This window comes from Girardinichthys multiradiatus, chromosome 18, assembly GCF_021462225.1.
Source record: "Girardinichthys multiradiatus isolate DD_20200921_A chromosome 18, DD_fGirMul_XY1, whole genome shotgun sequence".
In the NCBI taxonomy this organism is placed as follows: domain Eukaryota; kingdom Metazoa; phylum Chordata; class Actinopteri; order Cyprinodontiformes; family Goodeidae; genus Girardinichthys; species Girardinichthys multiradiatus.
In genome coordinates, this window is record NC_061810.1 from 50,371,371 (window position 1) to 50,387,814 (window position 16,444).

Genomic DNA, 16,444 nt, shown 5'->3' on the forward strand with positions numbered 1-16,444 from the left:
AGATGGATTTGATAAATTCATTAGTTAAGAAAACCACTTGCGTCTGTCGGTACTTGGAGGAATTACAGTTTGTTTTTTCTTATGATTTAATATTTGTGTAATGATATCATATGTTAGTGTGTGAAGTAGAGAACGAAGTTAGACTTGAAAAATATAATCAATAAATATTTTATTGAATAAAAGAAATAGGCTACATGTTTCATTTTCTTATAACAGTTTATGGTGAAAATGTAATCCATCGGGGTGGTAGTGTCATCTTACGAAGAGACTTTTTTGACTTCCCATCAGCATTTTTATCTTCCAGCTCGGATCTCGACCAATGGGGGGAAAGAGTTATCTGCCTTCTTCTTCTTTTTCTTCTTTGCTTAATGCTGGGGGGTGTACCCCCATTTTCAATAGATGTACCCTCTGTTTTGAAACGTCTATATTCTTCACGAGCATAAGGGTTAATGACTGAAGATATGAGGATGTTTACCTCTGACAAGGTATGTAGAAACTCTGGCCATCCTCGGGGTTGCTGTGCTCCAGATTTTTTAAACGGTAGCATGAGATTTTTCAACAAGTCAATCATGTGGGACCCGTTTATGATATTTCCTTCAAAAACAGATTCACCTCGCGGAGTCCAACTCTCACTTCTTTCGGATAATTTCTTCAAAATGTACTCGGCATTTTTACGATTGTGTTTAGGAAGGCTTTTCAGTACTTCCGTAAGAACCTGATCCTTAGGGGCCTCGTCCTGCCCCAGGCCTTGTTTTTCTTGGGACCGCTCATGTTCAGGAACCTCTGTGTCACGCTGCAGCGTTAAACTGACCCGCTGTTTTTCTTTCACACGTTGCTTGAGTAGAGTTAGATACCTCTGCAAAAGCGCATCGTATTTCTTGATTTTTTCATAAGAAGTCAAACCCGGCTCGTTTAATATCGCTCTCATTTCAGCATCCAAATTCTCCTCCGCCGTCTGTCTGATGGACGTGTTTGATTGGGTCAGACGCCTGAACTGATGAGGGGAAATGAGAAACATCTTCTGCGATGTTCTGAGAGACATTATCTCCTGATTATACCACCCACTAGATCACCGATCAAGGGAGCAAGAGCCGTTAAGATGGGGAGAATAAAACCACCTCGTTGCTTTTTGAGAGCCAGCTGTTTAGTTTTTATTTTGTTTTTTTTATCACCCAACAATCTGATGATTTTTCTTTGTTTCTTCAATTGTCGGTGTTGAGAGGGTGATAGTTTAATGTTACCTTTTAAAATATTCAGAGCAATCTCACACAGAGCCTGAAGAAAGTCGGGAGAGCAGTGTGCGAGAATATCTTTATGTTTCTGAGGAGCAGCTTGGTACAAAGCTCTGAATAATGGGACATTCCTTTTTATACGCGCTGACATGATGACTTACTTTGTTCTGGGTACGTACACAGCAGGCCACTGGTGAGGAAGTATGCCTGTTCTCAGTCTGAAATGTTCTGGGCAGGTAGGCATAAAATCGATGATTAAATATCCATGAGCTTCTCTCGTTGCGTCTTCAAAACTCTCCAAGAAGAGACCCTTTTGAGATGGAAACATTTGGCGGGCCAGTATATTCAGCTGGAGTTTATCTCTCGGGTTCTTAAACAACACCATATAATTACAGTTCAAACTAATAGTGCGACTGAACTTTCCCTGATGAAATACATTCTGAGTCAACATCATAACACTCATATTACGATGGTGACGAAACTGGGTAAAGACCTTCATCACGTTTTCATCATCTGAGGCTTGAGCAATAACATCGTCTAGAATAATCAGATGATTCTGATCAGGAGGAAACAGGTTTTCATCTTCAAAAGAATGAGGCAATCCTTCCACAAAGGTAATATTTTTATTCATCTTCTGCAATTCAGCATACATGGGTTGAAAAGATGTGTAAATCCATACAATATTTTCTGGAACAACATCCATGACATGATTACAATTATGTAAAATACTTTTTACAAAGAAAGTTTTCCCGCAGCCGCTGGGTCCAACTATCATACATGAGAAAGGTGCTCTAAATCTAGGATCAAAATCAATCTCCTGTAAATCCATGGAACTTTTTATTTTATTTCTTCTTCTTCTTATGCTCTAATAACCAAAAGGCAGAGTTGTCCCGTCAGAAAAAAGACGTCTCTTATCATAGACCAACCGAAACTTTTTAAGAAATGTTACGTTTGTCAAACGGAATCTCTTTTTATCTCTCCTGATCGTGTGCTGAGGGATTTCAATGACACCCTCACTTGACCCCTGTAAGTAGCCCTCAACCAGCCCTTTGATGCTGTCAAAATTGACCCTCTCGCTGCATTCATGCGTCTGAGTGATGCCTTTAGCACGTATCACTACTTTTTTACGGTTTTTAGTTTGGTATGCATAACTCTTGGGTCCTGTTGATGCAAACTCCGATATGCTGTCACCATCTAACTCGTCTGTTAAATCACCCAGATAATTTCCCAATTCCAGAGGAGTTTCACCACTTTTTGTCACATAATTCAAACTGTCCTGTAAAGGTGCGTTCACACCAAACGCGATTTCTGCGAAAGGAGCGGCCAATTTACATGTTATCAGGAGCGGAGCGGCGCGGTGCGGTGCGAAGGACGCGGAAGGCGCGGCAAGCGAAGCGGGAGCGGAGCGGCACGATGGACGAGTTGAAAAATCAGAACTTTTTCCTAAATTCGCGTCGCGTCAACCAATCAGGGACTGGATGTGGCTGTGACGTAGGGTGAAGGACCAAAGCGGAGAAGAAGCAGTTGTCAATGATGGAGGACCAGATCATAGTGGCGGTGTGCATCAAGCCAGAGTTATATGACTCCACTAATTACTTTTACCGAGACAAGTACAGAAAGGATCTGGCCTGGTTATGTTTAGGCACAAATATCTTAAATTTAGGAGATGTGGACATTAAAAATCGGCTGATTTTTTTACTGAGCTGAGATTTATTTAGTCACCGAAGACAGATGGACAGGCGTTCAGCAGCGGGGATACAGCGCTGGTAAACCGCGGTGAAGTTAGTTTGAAGTTGGATGTACAAGCTCCGCGGAGTTAGCGGCATCTAGCTCAGGGTTGATTCGATTCAGGCACTCAGATTTTCCATAATTGTTTGGTACGGAAACTTATTGACGGTCCCTAGTGAACCACCGCACGTCAGAAAGGGAGTTGGTGTCCCGGAGGCCGATTCGTCTCCCAACGCGGGACAGCAGATCTTCGAAATGGGTCCTGGATAGAGGGAAGTACCGCTGAAATCGACCGTCATCCAGATGCAGCTCCTGGAGTAGGTGGTGGTACTCTCCGAACTGTTCCCGTCCCTGAAGAATCTGGTGAACCCAGGGACGTTGTTGTCGGCGGCACTTTTCGGCTCTCCACAAGTAAAACACGGTGATTATCCGTGAAATCCATGTCCAGCATGTTCAGTTGAAACCAGCAAGCAGCAGATGGAAGCTGCTCCTATTTGATGACGCGGCAAAGCGTTGCCGTTTGTTGCCAAATGCCAACGCGGAGTTCACGCGGAATGTGAAGCAGGCAAAAGCACACAAATGAGGTGAAAAATTCACAGAAATCGCGTTTGGTGTGAACGCACCATAACTTCTCCATGCTGCTGAGAAGTTTTAAACGTGCGTAAGCGGTGGTTGTTTGCCTTGCTTGGGGGAGAGATGACACGTTTGCTGTAGTTCCACTGCACTACACACATTTCAGGGTTGAATTAATGAAAATAGTTAACCCTGTATTTACTCGAGAACATGAAGCTGAAAAATTCTTCAGGGTTAGTGATGACTGTGGTCTGAGACAGATCACTTCTTTGTGCAAATTTCCCCCAAAAACTGTTTAAACACAATGTTGCCACCTGCCTTTAGGCAGGATTCATCTCAATTTTCTCAGGGTCTAATTGGATGCCCTGATGGAGTTTGTAGTCTGCTACATACTTTGACTTGCTCTCCTGATCCACTGCTTCAGACGGGTAGCCTGAAGCCTCCTGTTTACCTTTCAGGAAGGTGTTGATATACCCTTTGAAGATTGTGTCACTGCTCTTTTCAAAATGCCACACCTCTGTGATTTTAGCAAGGCGATAACCACATTGCAACGCTTTACTAAACTCTACACTCACCCACACACCCGTCAGAGCTCTGTCCTCATCATTATGCCTGCAGGGACCTGACTGGTTATTTATTTCAGCGCATGTGCCTCAGAGAGTAAGCACCAGTTTACCTCGGGAAGTTCTGTAAGGTAAAACGGGGAACAACAGGTTACGTGGTGGGTAGACCACAGCTTTGATTATTCCGAAGTAGCTGCTGGGGTCATCAAAATCTTTGCATATGATGGTGGGGTGACCGAGGGGAAAAACGCAGTTGGCGTTTACATAAGGGTACAGAGATGTGTAATCCACATAGTGTGAAGTTTCACCTGGCCCCGCTGTGTACCTCAGTCTCATAGCGCAGGTGCGTCCACCATACAGAGCATCCCACGGTGATACCGGTTCGGGTGCGTTAACTTTCTCAAGAAAGCTGATCACCCCCGGGTGGGTTTTTTTCATTTCAGTCCACTCATGCTCCCAAATGACCTCGAGACGAAGGCGGTACACAGTTTGTAACACCTTGCTTCTCTCGTCTGTCGCTGCGTAAAACTGTTCAAATGCGACCCCTCTCAACGGACACTTGTCATGAGGCATGTAACACTTTTTACAGCCGTGGAAAAAACAGCCGTAAAATTCAAACGCAACTTTGACACCGTTAATCTCTGCATACCCATCCACAGAATATGGACCAATTTTCTTTTCACCCCTATTTAAAGCATGCTCAATAAATATGGTTCTGCAGTCTGCAATCCAGCCGAGCCATTGAATGGACGCGCTGGAGAACGTTTTACTGCTACGTCTGTAGTCCAGAGGAGAGGGAATGGCTAAAGTTTGAGGAGGAAGGAAATTGGTTACAAAAACCTTCATGCAGGCTGATGCTATCATGATGCATTTAAATGGATCCACACTTGTCTCCTTAAAGAACTCGTCTCTGAATTTTAAGCAGCCTTGAGAAATAATTTCAACGTCAGTTTTACAATAATGAATAGCTTCTTTCTTAAAGTCAAAGACCTCTTTGCTCGCTTCTCTGTACCAGCTGTTAAACACCTGTTGTTCTTGAAGACTCATGCGTTCTACAGCGTAGCAGGATGGAGGAGGAAAAGCCCCCACATACTGATATTTGTCTTACCTCTTTCTCCTGGTTTCCAGTCTGTTGACGCAGAAGTGGGAGGTTTGCTCGTTCCATCGATGTAGGGAAGTACAATCTTTATTTACTTTCAGGTCTTTTCTATTTTGAACTGATTTTAGACTGGCTCATATATTCAGCAAATAGGTCCTGCTGTAAAGCAAAATGAACTTACAATTCTTTCAGGTTACAGAGTTCATTTATTAGGATTTCACGTGACAGGTTAATATTAAGTTGATTATACCTTTAAAATATAAAAGGATGCATGTCTTTTTTTAGATGTATTAACGCCTGAAAAACATACAGATTATTAATAACACCCTTAAACACACCCCTGTGTTTTAATTGGCTCATTTAAGGTATCGCCCCTAATGGCGACAACCAATCAGCATCCACGGTTACGCCCCTCGGACACACCCCCTGTTGACCCCATGACCTCCCCGCCCCCATGGCGCCATGACCCCCCTTAAGGTCAAAGGTCACCTGTCAAAAAGTTTGATTCAAGGGTGTACTTTAGTCTCTAGGATTATTTTTCATCTTTTGACACATGTCAACAGGAACTCCTTTTAATATGGCTTTTTAAACAGCTGTCCCATTCCTGTCCCGTCACCCTTAGGATTAACTCCTGTGTGTCTCATCCACGTGTCCACTGCAGCACTAATGTGCTCTTTAGGATGCTGATTAGGGTCCCAATCGAATTGAGGGACTGCAACGGAGTCTGATTTCTTATGGCTTTCCCTAGGGCTGTCATTACACGTGTCAGCGGTGTGTCATCAGGGTCCTTACTGCAATCAGCATTCTGTTCTATCTCCCTAGCCACCGGGGGACGCACAGATTGTCCCAAAATTGCTCTAAAGTCACCTAAGGCCAGTGTCATGCCTTTAGTCAATGTATCTAATTCCTGTAACCAGACAAGTCCGCATCCTGTAATAGGTGGCAACTTATCCACTAATGCCTGTACATCTCCCAATGAAAAAGGGACATATTTTGTCATTCCAACTGATGAGGTCAACAACGGACATTGAAATCTGGATGGACCGCTCTGGCTACGAGTAGTCATGGTGTGTGTTCTTCCAGAATATTTAAACTGTTTTTCTGTCATCTGTTGAAAGCTTTCTCATATAAATCATGCACTTTTGATTCCAATAGTGTAACCCCTCTTAAAAGTCTAAGCGTTTCTTGTGCTTCTGTCTCTCTTAGGCCCTACTTCAGCTCTTTTGCTTCAACTTTACACTTTATTCCACCAAGTCGCCCTTCCTCATCAGCTTTAATCAACCAACTTTCTTTATCCTTCAGATACCTCTTATATTCTCGGTTCAACCATCTACCTAATGGTTCCGTCATCTACTCCTCCTTCGGCAATCGATCTCTCTTGCCATGTTGAACAACTGGCGGATTCTGTTCACTCTCTAGTAAGAGCATTTATCATTATTCATGATATTTATATTTATATATTTATATATACATAGCTGTCCTGTTTTCTTATCAGTTCTTTTTTTCTCGCACAATTGGAGAGACCAGATCCCTGTCATCCCCGTGTAGAATTTAGAAATAATAAACTTCTTTTCACCGTTTGATGCTCTCTACTTGTGTTCTTTCTGTATGTGGGTCAGATCAGTGTCAAAAATGATGTCAGAACACTCAGGCCAGACAGACCCAGCAGAGAGTCTCAGTAGAACTCTATCTGAACACTCTCACCAGATTCACTCTCATGACTCTGCTCTTCGTTCTCTTTCTGAACAGATCCAACGGAATAATCAGCAGCTAGATCATATTGTCTCGCTACTCCAGCATTCTTTAAGTCCTCAGACCTCCGGTTCGTCTGAGGGCGCTGTAGCAGCTTCTACTTCTCAACGTCTTTCACACTCACGCGACGTCACTTCCCCTGTTCCGGAGAAGTTCTCCGGTGACATTGATCATTGTAAGGGGTTTTTGTTACAATGTACTCTCGTCTTTAACCGCTCTCCTGCTAGTTTTCCCCATGATAATGCTAAGATTTCTTATATACTGGGATTACTTACAGGGAGGGCCTTACGCTGGGCTGAGGCTCGTTTTTCTGACTGTAATCAGTTTGATTGCTCTTTTGATGACTTAATTCTTGAGTTTAAGCTGGCTTTCTCCTCTGAGACCGACCAGACTAGCATCTCTCGCCAGTTTTGGGCCTTAAATCAGAGAAATAGACCAGTCTCCGATTTAGCCTTAGAATTTCGTACTCTTGCAGCTGCTGGAATTATAGTGCTCTTAGAACAGCTTTTTTCCAGTCCCTAGATGAGCCACTGAAGGATGAATTAACCTTGATTGATGAACCTAAGACCCTTAATGAGCTAATTTTGTTAGCTACACGGATTGACAGTCGTATGCGTGAGAGAAGGAGAGCCCGTTCTGAGCATTTCCGGGCTCGTTCTTCTTTTTCTGCAAGATCACCACCCAACGCTAGGTCTCTCCCTCAAGTAGTTCTGCCTGAACCTGAACCCATGTTGATAGGTCGCACTCGCCTTACCCCTGAGGAAAGACAACGTCGTAGACAGGGGAACCAGTGTTTTTACTGTGGTTCATCCAATCACCTTATTGCAGCTTTTCCAACCTGTCCTACCCGGCCAAAAGACAGGGTCCGCTAGTTTTTTCTGGGGAGCTAACGGACCATTTTATTGATTTTGAAGCCCCTAGACTTTCCCTACCAGCCACCTTGATTGGTAGTCAGCAGACTAGGAATCTTTTAGCACTCGTTGATTCCGGCTGTGAGCAGAATTTTATCGATAGCAAGTTGGTAGAACTGGCCCAGATTGAGATTGTACTTCTGGATACGCCACGATTAGTTTTTGCCTTAGATGGACAGAGGCTGCATAGAGTTACTCACAAGACCATACCGATTGAACTGGTTCTCTCCGGAAATCATAGGGAAATGATTTCTTTTTATGTATTTCCGGTTTCTCAGTCTTCTTTAGTTCTGGATTTTCCTTGGCTGCGTAAACACAACCCTCATTTAAACTGGTCCGGACTCCGCATTGAGGCCTGGTCTAATTATTGTCATTCCAATTGTCTTCAGTCGGCCTTACCTGTTAGGAACTCCATTGTGCCTAGTCCTCTTAGTGATGACTGTCCCGACCTTTCCGGGGTTCCTACAGTATACCATGATTTAGGACTAGCCTTCAGCAAGAGTAACGCTCTCTCTCTACCCCCCCATAGGCCCTATGACTGTGCCATTGACCTTCTTCCTGGGGCTCCTCTACCCACCAGTAGGTTGTATCCTATCTCTGGACCTGAACGACAAGTCTTGGAGGATTACATTAATGACTCCCTAGCTGCTGGTATTATCCATCCCTCTTCCTCCCCAGTGGGTGCAGGGTTTTTTTTTGTTGGAAAGAAGGATGGTTCCCTTCGTCCTTGTATTGATTATCGGGGCTTGAACCAGATTACAGTTAAGAATAGGTACCCACTTCCTTTACTTTCCTCTGCGTTCGAACCAGTTCAGGGTTCTACTGTTTTTACTAAGCTTGACCTTAGGAGTGCTTATCATTTAGTTAGAATCCGCCAGGGGGACGAGTGGAAGACAGCTTTTCAGACTCCTTTGGGTCATTTTGAGTATTTAGTCATGCCTTTTGGACTTTGCAATGCCCCAGCAGTCTTCCAGTCGCTGATTAATGATGTGTTAAGAGATGTTTTGAACATCTTTGTTTTTGTGTACCTCGATGATATTCTGATCTACTCCAGAGACCTTGAAGAACACCATCATCATGTTCGACTAGTCCTTCAGCGGCTGCTGGAGAACCGATTATTTATTAAGGCTGAGAAATGTGAGTTTCATCAGTCCTCTGTTACATTCCTGGGTCTCATCTTAGAGGGTGGACAGGTTCGTTCTGATCCTGATAAGATCAAGGCAGTCCTGGAGTGGCCAATTCCCGAGACAAGAAAACAACTTCAACGCTTCCTGGGATTTGCTAATTTTTACAGGAGATTTATACAGAACTACAGCCAGACCGCAGCACCTCTGACGGCTCTGACCTCCGCTAAGTTGCATTACACCTGGACTTCGGAGGCAGATACTGCTTTTCAAGCTCTAAAAATGAAGTTTTCCCGTGCACCAATCCTTATCCACCTTGACACTACCAGACAGTTTACCATGGAGGTTGATGCTTCTGACTTAGGGGTAGGAGCTGTTCTGTCCCAGTCTGCTGCTTCTGATGGTAAATTACATCCTTGTGCTTTTTTTCCCCGCAGACTAAGTGAAGCAGAGCGCAATTATGATGTCGGTGACAAGGAACTGTTAGCCATTAAATTGGCTCTGGAGGAGTGGCTTGAGGGAGCCTGTTTACCTGTCATTGTGTGGACTGATCATAAGAACCTAGCCTACTTACAAGATGCTAAGCGACTCAATCCCCGTCAGTCTCGCTGGTCCTTATTTTTCTCCCGCTTTAATCTGGCTATTTCCTATCGCCCAGGTCTAAGAATACTAAACCTGATGCTCTGTCCCGTCAGTTTTCTGCTGATGAGGTTGAACTTAAACCGGTCTCCATTCTGCCTTCTAGCTGGACGGTGGGTTCTCTTAGGTGGGAGATTGAGGACTTTGTTACCCACGCTCAGCGGGAGGAACCTGATCCAGGCACTGGTCCACAAGACAAGATTTTTGTTCCCACCATTGCCCGTTCCCGTGTCATCCATTGGCACCACTCTGCTAAGTTTTCTGCTCATCCTGGTACTAGTAGAACCGTGGCCCTTATTTTGAGAAGGTTCTGGTGGCCTACTGTCCACAAGGACATGAAGGAGTACGTTCACGCCTGTATTATCTGTGCTCGAAATAAACATTGTAACCAACCGCCTGCAGGCCTTTTACAGCCTTTACGCATTCCTGGTCGTTCTTGGTCACATATTGCTTTAGACTTTGTTACTGGCCTTCCTACCTCTCAAGGAATGACTACCATTCTAACTATTGTGGACCGCTTCTCTAAGGCCTGCCATCTGATCCCACTGAAGAAGTTGCCTACTGCTTTTCAGACCACTCAGCTGTTGATCAAACATGTCTTCCGGCTCCATGGTATTCCTTAGGACATTCTGTCCGATCGTGGTCCTCAGTTCACTTCACGAGTTTGGAAACAGCTTGCTTTAGCCCTTGGAGCTAAAGTCTCCTTGACTTCTGGATTTCATCCCCAGTCCAATGGCCAGGGGGAATGAATGAACCAACAACTCGGATCCACTCTCCGTTGCCTTTCATTCTCTAATCCTGCTGACTGGTGTAAACACCTACCTTGGGTTGAGTATGCAATTAATGCTCACAAGTCCTCTGCTACTGGTTTTTCTCCTTTTGAGGTTTCAGTTGGCTATCAACCTCCCATTTTTCCTGCCGACCAGGGTGAGGTTTCCGTCTCCTCTGTTTAACACCATATTCGCCGTTACAGGGCTGTTTGGAACTCCACTGTCCGGGCCCTTCAGCAGACTGCTGAACTCAACAAACGTTTTGCTGACAGAAGACGTTGACCAGCTCCTGTTTACCGCCCAGGGCAACAAGTCTGGTTATCCACCCGTGACGTTCCTCTAAAATCTATTTCTAAGAAACTTTCTCCTCGTTTTATTGGACCCTATGTGATTGACTCTTTAGTCGGTTCCACTGCAGTTCGTCTTCGGTTGCCTCCTAGTCTTCGCATCCACCCCACTTTTCATGTTTCTCAGGTAAAGCCAGTGTTCACCAGTGCTTTGTGCCCTCCTGCCGAACTCCCACCACCCGCCCAGGATCACTTGGGTGGCCCTGTCTATCAGGTCAGACGCATCCTGGACTCCCGTCGACGAGGTCGTGGTTGGCAGTACCTCATCGATTGGGAGGGTTACGGTCCTGAGGATCGCTCTTGGGTACCTCGATCCTTCATTTGTGATTCTTCTCTTTTCTCGGATTTTCGTGCTTCCTTGCCTTCAACTTCCTCTGGACCGCCAGGCGGCAGTCATTGAAGGGGGGGTAATGTCGGGTTCTGGGAGCCTGTCTGTTTTCTGCTTGCTGCTAACCTTATTCGTCCAGCAGAGGGTGTCGAGCTACAGGAGGAATGTGGACAGGTGTTTCCCATCTTCTGATCGCCGTGTACGCTACTTAAGCCGTGGCTGCCTGCTACTCGCCGCCTGAGTGTTGAGCCTATGTGGTATCAGTAACCTCGATGTGCATCGATCCTCTAACTATTCCTTGAGCGCTTGGAGCCTTTTGGATTACCTGTCTGGAATTCTACGTACACTCCTGGACTGAGCAATCTTCACCTTTTACTGGATCTGTGCTACATTACGACAAGCGTACTTCTCCTGCAGACCTGTCTACCCTCCTACGTAACTCCTGCTTCACCTTCCGCTCGCTTTCCACAGAAAGCACGTTTCGCTGTGAGCTCTACTTCAGTTCTCCTAAACCCCGTCTCCCCTGGCGGATTCCGTTCACTCTCTAGTCAGAGCATTTATTTATATTCATGATATTTATATTTATATATTTATATATACATTGCCGTCCTGTTTTCTTATCAGTTCTTTTTTCTCGCACAGTTGGCGAGACCAGATCCCTGTCATCCCCGTGTAGAATTTAGAAATAATAAACTTCTTTTCACCGTTTGATGCTCTCTACTTGTGTTCTTTCTGCATGTGGGTCAGATCAGTGTCAAAAATGATGTCAATGCCTGATCTCAGTGTATTTACTTTTCTGTAGAATTTGGGGTTTCTCACTCTCCCCGGGCCTCAAACCCAGGTAACAGTCATCCCCCGTCGAGAACGTACTCTGAACCGCCACGTTCGAGAAACTATATTTTCCACACAACACCACCACTAAGTCTTGTAATTCTCTTAAATCAACATCTTATTCACCAGTTTAAATCCTAGTCAACATTTATGACACTCTTTTTCTTACGTTTTGGCAGACTCAGACTTACTTAGACATCAGACACAATATTAATTTAGCCTATCAAAAATCCAAAAGCAGAGTTTGATTAAACAGGTTCTGCTTACCTGTTTTGTAGTTTTGGCTAGCCCGTGTCTGATGCCTGTTGGTCCTCGTCAGTGGTCCGAATTTATTTCGCCTGTTGTTCCAAATCCCGGACGAGCCACCAATTGTTGAAGCCGTCTCTGCTTCCCCGGGTCCGTTGATTTGGTTACAGGTTTCAAAGAGTGAAATAAACACAAGTACAATCTACTTATGTTCACCTTCTGCGCAGAGTGAGAGATGGAGGCCCCATGCAGCTGCAGGCCCAACTCTGATCAACTCTCTGCTTCCAGCTCGTTTTATTCAGTCTCAAGGGTGTGTTCAACATATACATATATCATGTCACGCATGTATAACATAACATTTCCTTATGTCCAAATATGGAGTATTTCTAGTTGTTTTCTTATAGCAAGCTTGTCTTGTCTTGTCTCGGCCTTCCTTGTCCTCCACTTGTTTACGACCTTGGACTCTCTCTATCCTGTACTCCCTTGTCATTCACCAATTTATGCCCTTGCCCTCTCTGTGCTTCTCACTCCCTATGTTTTCACTCCCCTAGGACCCTTCTATGCTTCACTCCCTAAGCTTGACCCCCCTATTTCCACACATTCCAGTTACACACATAGATGGTTTATATTACACACATAGATGGTTTATATTACACACATAGATGGTTTATATTACACACATAGATGGTTTATATTCTACAGTTCACATTAGTAGTTATGAACAAACTCAATGTGAATCTGTCTTATGTAAAAGTACAAAATATATGAGTGCTGCAGATAGAAACATCTAACTTAGGAGTCAACCTGCATAAACTCAATGGATTTCTTTGCAGAATAGCTGGAAAATTACAATATTATTTCTTTCTTCCGTAACCTAAATTAGATTCGGTATCAGTCTGAGAACAGAACTAGCAGTATCTAGTCCAAGTTCAGGCCCAGAAGCCAACCTTGTGAGATGAAAGAACAACTTAACTATCTAAAAATCAATTTTAGGTCACTGTGGCCTGGATGGTGTACCTGGTCCTATTGGTCTGAATGGGTGCTGTTACCCCGGAGCTCCAGGACCTCAGGGAGTGCAAGGTCCAACAGGTTTTATCGGGTTTACTGGTAAAAAAAAAATCTGTTTAAATTAGAGCTGTAAACTTAATTTTTCACTGATTCTTTAAGAATAATTTATACTGTTTACACTGTCATATCTGCAAGGAATCATGGGACCAGCTGGTCTGAAAGGAGATCCCGGGGTCCAAGGCAATGGAACCCCTGGACCTAAGGGTCTAAAAGGGCAACAAGGATCTGATGGAGCTCCAGGGAGGGTTGGAGCAAGGGGACTGAAAGGCCTGAGAGGGAAGACTGGGGAGTCTGGGAGCCCAGGTGATATGTTGGTTGCATACTTTGTTAATAGTATATAGCATCAACATTTTGACTTATGTTCAAGCTCTCCGTTTAAATTCTAAAGACATGACCTAAAATAAAGATTATATTAAAAACCAAATTAATGGAAGATCAAATAAATGCAGAGGAATACAGATCTGCAAGGCCAGGCAAGTATGAACACCTTTAGAAAAACATTTTCCTGTTGCATGCTTGTGTTTTAGGGCTGAGAGGGGACACGGGTCTCCCAGGACCAATTGGGTGTCCAGGAGCAGACGGAAAACCAGGACAATCCGGGGAACCGGGACCAACAGGTTTTATTTAACAGTGGATGGATCCTGTTTTTATGGTATCTTGTAATTGTTTCTCTTTGAGCCTTTTCTGTCATGATTTGTCCCTTAGGTCAGAAGGGTACAGACGGGTCAAGGGGTTCTCAGGGGCCTCCAGGCAATCCTGGAGACAAAGGGGAAATTGGACCAAAAGGGGTTCCGACAAACATTATGCTATCAGGAAATCCTGGAGACCCTGGAATCCCAGGTATTGTGTTGTATCTTGCATCAGTATTAGTCTTTATTCTTTGCAGAAATTCCTCAAGGGTCAGCTTTTGGGTCTCTTGTATTGTTTCGGATCGCAATCAGTGAAATCCTTTCCAGGGCCAGAATGCCTGAGGCTTCACCACCTGTGGCGTCACCCCACAGACACTCGGCTGGCCATGTTACAAGAATGTCAGATGACAAACTGTCAAAGACATCCTGTTTGACCTGTCATTTGGAACAGGCAACTAGGGTTGACTATGTCCATGTGCAACCAAAAGAATGCAGGCTGAAAGTTGTCTTAACTAGAGAGAAGGAATCCATAAGAGTAGCTAGCTGCAGAAGAAAACTGTAGGGTAGCAATAAAGACTATCAATTTATTCATCCTAACTTCCATCCATCCATTGTCTAGACCCGCTTTCATTGTGGGCTCTACTGCCTCTCTCCAGCGGTCATTGAGAGACTTGGGACACTATTAACCGGTCACCAGGACATCACAGAATACTACAGAGACCAAAGGACTCACAACACATGGGTCAATTCATAAATCTCTGACTAGGAACATGTTTGCCATTTTAATGTTAGCACCTCATAAAGATACTCGAGAATTGTTTCTGAACTCTTAACAGTCCATTTGCTTCTTGATCAGGTCCCAGAGGTCTTACTGGTGAAAAAGGACAAAGGGGCCCCCCAGGTCCTCAAGGGCCATATGGGATAAATGGAAATCCTGGATGCCCAGGGCCACAAGGTAAACATTTGACTGCACGGTACTAACTACCAATCCTGGAGAGTGTTGTTGCACTGCTTTTATTTAAGACAAATGTACTCTGTCTCTGGGTCAGGACTTCCTGGAGATCCAGGTAGAGATGGACAGAAAGGTCATCCTGGTTGCAACGGACAACCAGGTGACAAGGGACTTATGGGGAGACCAGGTAATACAATATTTACACCACCAAACATTCTGTTGAAACTTAGCAATATATCACCTGTATGTGAATTAATTCATTAAGTTTAAAAGCCAGAAAGACCAGAAGGATTGACTCATCCTAACATAGCCCAGTTTTAAGCCCCAGCCACAGCATTAACCTCCTCATTAAAACCTTCTCTCTTAAGTCAGCTCCAGCGGGTAAACTACTTCTGTTTTCTATAGGTTGTCAGGGTGAAAAGGGTGCAAAGGGAACTTGTGGCGTTCCTGGTTTAGATGGAACTCCAGGACAAACTGGAGCCAAAGGTATTAAAGGAGAACCAAGTCCAGTTGGACCAGGAGTTAAAGGCTGTCCAGGAGAGAAGGTATTGCACACAAAAAAACCTTACTGCTAAGTCCGGTATCCCATAGATCGCTAACGCGCCCTGACATGTGTTCATAGTTCTGATGGGTTACACCTTGGAGCCATCGAGGGAGAAGACAAAAAATACTTTAGCAAAAATAACGGCAACATAAATTCTTTTTGAATATTAATAAACAGTATTAGATTATTTGCTTTATTAAATATGTTCAGTTTTGTGCTGAAGATATGGAAAGCCACTGCTGAATCTCCAAGGTTGTCTCTCTGCCTGTTTAACAGTTTTTAGTAGGAGGCAGGGTGCACTCTACACAGGTCACATAATTTTACATATTTATACATATTTTTGGGCCTGGGGAGGTCATGTCAACTCCATGCATATATGCCCTAGGCCGGTATTTAAACCCAGGACCTTTGTGCTTCAAGGCAGCAGATCTAATTACTGAACCACCCTCAACCCTGCAAATAACTGTCCAACAGAGGATGTTCCTGAGTTACCTTTCAAACAGTTTCACTTTGCAGCAAGCCAGATAAATTTACCTGAGCAACAGAAAGTTTATTTATAAAGGATGTTATGAACTCTTCACTAATGAGAGATAAGGCCTCTAAATACTCTGCAAGAACAGGAACAAAGTTCTTGCTGTCAAAGACATTTCATACTTCACAAGAACTAAAATGCAGACCTTCAATGAATTCTTCATATGTCTCTGATGCCATGCAAGTATAACGTTTTGCCCAGATCAGGTATCAAGAACAAGCTGCAAGAACAAATTTTTTTCCTGCAGCTCCTTGTAGGACATGTATTGACCTTTAGTGGGGCAGATTTCAGTTGAGTTCAGTTTATTTCTATAGCACCGATTCACAACACATGTCATCTCAAGGCACTTTACAAAGTCAGTTCAGACGGTTTCCAGGTGAGCTACATTCATTCCAGTTGATCCTAGTTATCAAACAATTCAGTCAAGTTCAGTTCATTTGTGAAAAAGTTTCTATCTAAGGAAATCTAGCAGATTGCATCAAAGGAACTCCAGAACTCAGAAACGTGTTTCTTCTCTGCCGCCTGCGCTGATGGTGGTAGATGGTTTATGTCATAATGCGTTTCTTTGTGGACCAG

General features: G+C 44.1%; 1 protein-coding gene and 1 long non-coding RNA gene across 2 annotated transcripts in view; one reads left to right on the top strand and one right to left on the bottom strand.

Annotated features, from left to right (window-relative positions):
- col4a3 (collagen, type IV, alpha 3) overlaps window positions 1-16,444 on the top strand; it is a 66,534-nt gene that overhangs the window by 36,420 nt on the left and 13,670 nt on the right. Inside the window, exons 31-37 of the mRNA XM_047392796.1 lie at window positions 13,137-13,250; window positions 13,347-13,514; window positions 13,739-13,828; window positions 13,917-14,051; window positions 14,697-14,795; window positions 14,890-14,979; window positions 15,198-15,337. Coding sequence (XP_047248752.1) covers window positions 13,137-13,250; window positions 13,347-13,514; window positions 13,739-13,828; window positions 13,917-14,051; window positions 14,697-14,795; window positions 14,890-14,979; window positions 15,198-15,337 — 836 coding nt within the window. The remainder of the gene's footprint in view (window positions 1-13,136; window positions 13,251-13,346; window positions 13,515-13,738; window positions 13,829-13,916; window positions 14,052-14,696; window positions 14,796-14,889; window positions 14,980-15,197; window positions 15,338-16,444) is intronic.
- Window positions 1-16,444, bottom strand: part of LOC124884753 — a 33,888-nt gene that overhangs the window by 16,631 nt on the left and 813 nt on the right. The gene's annotated exons all lie outside the window — the stretch shown is intronic.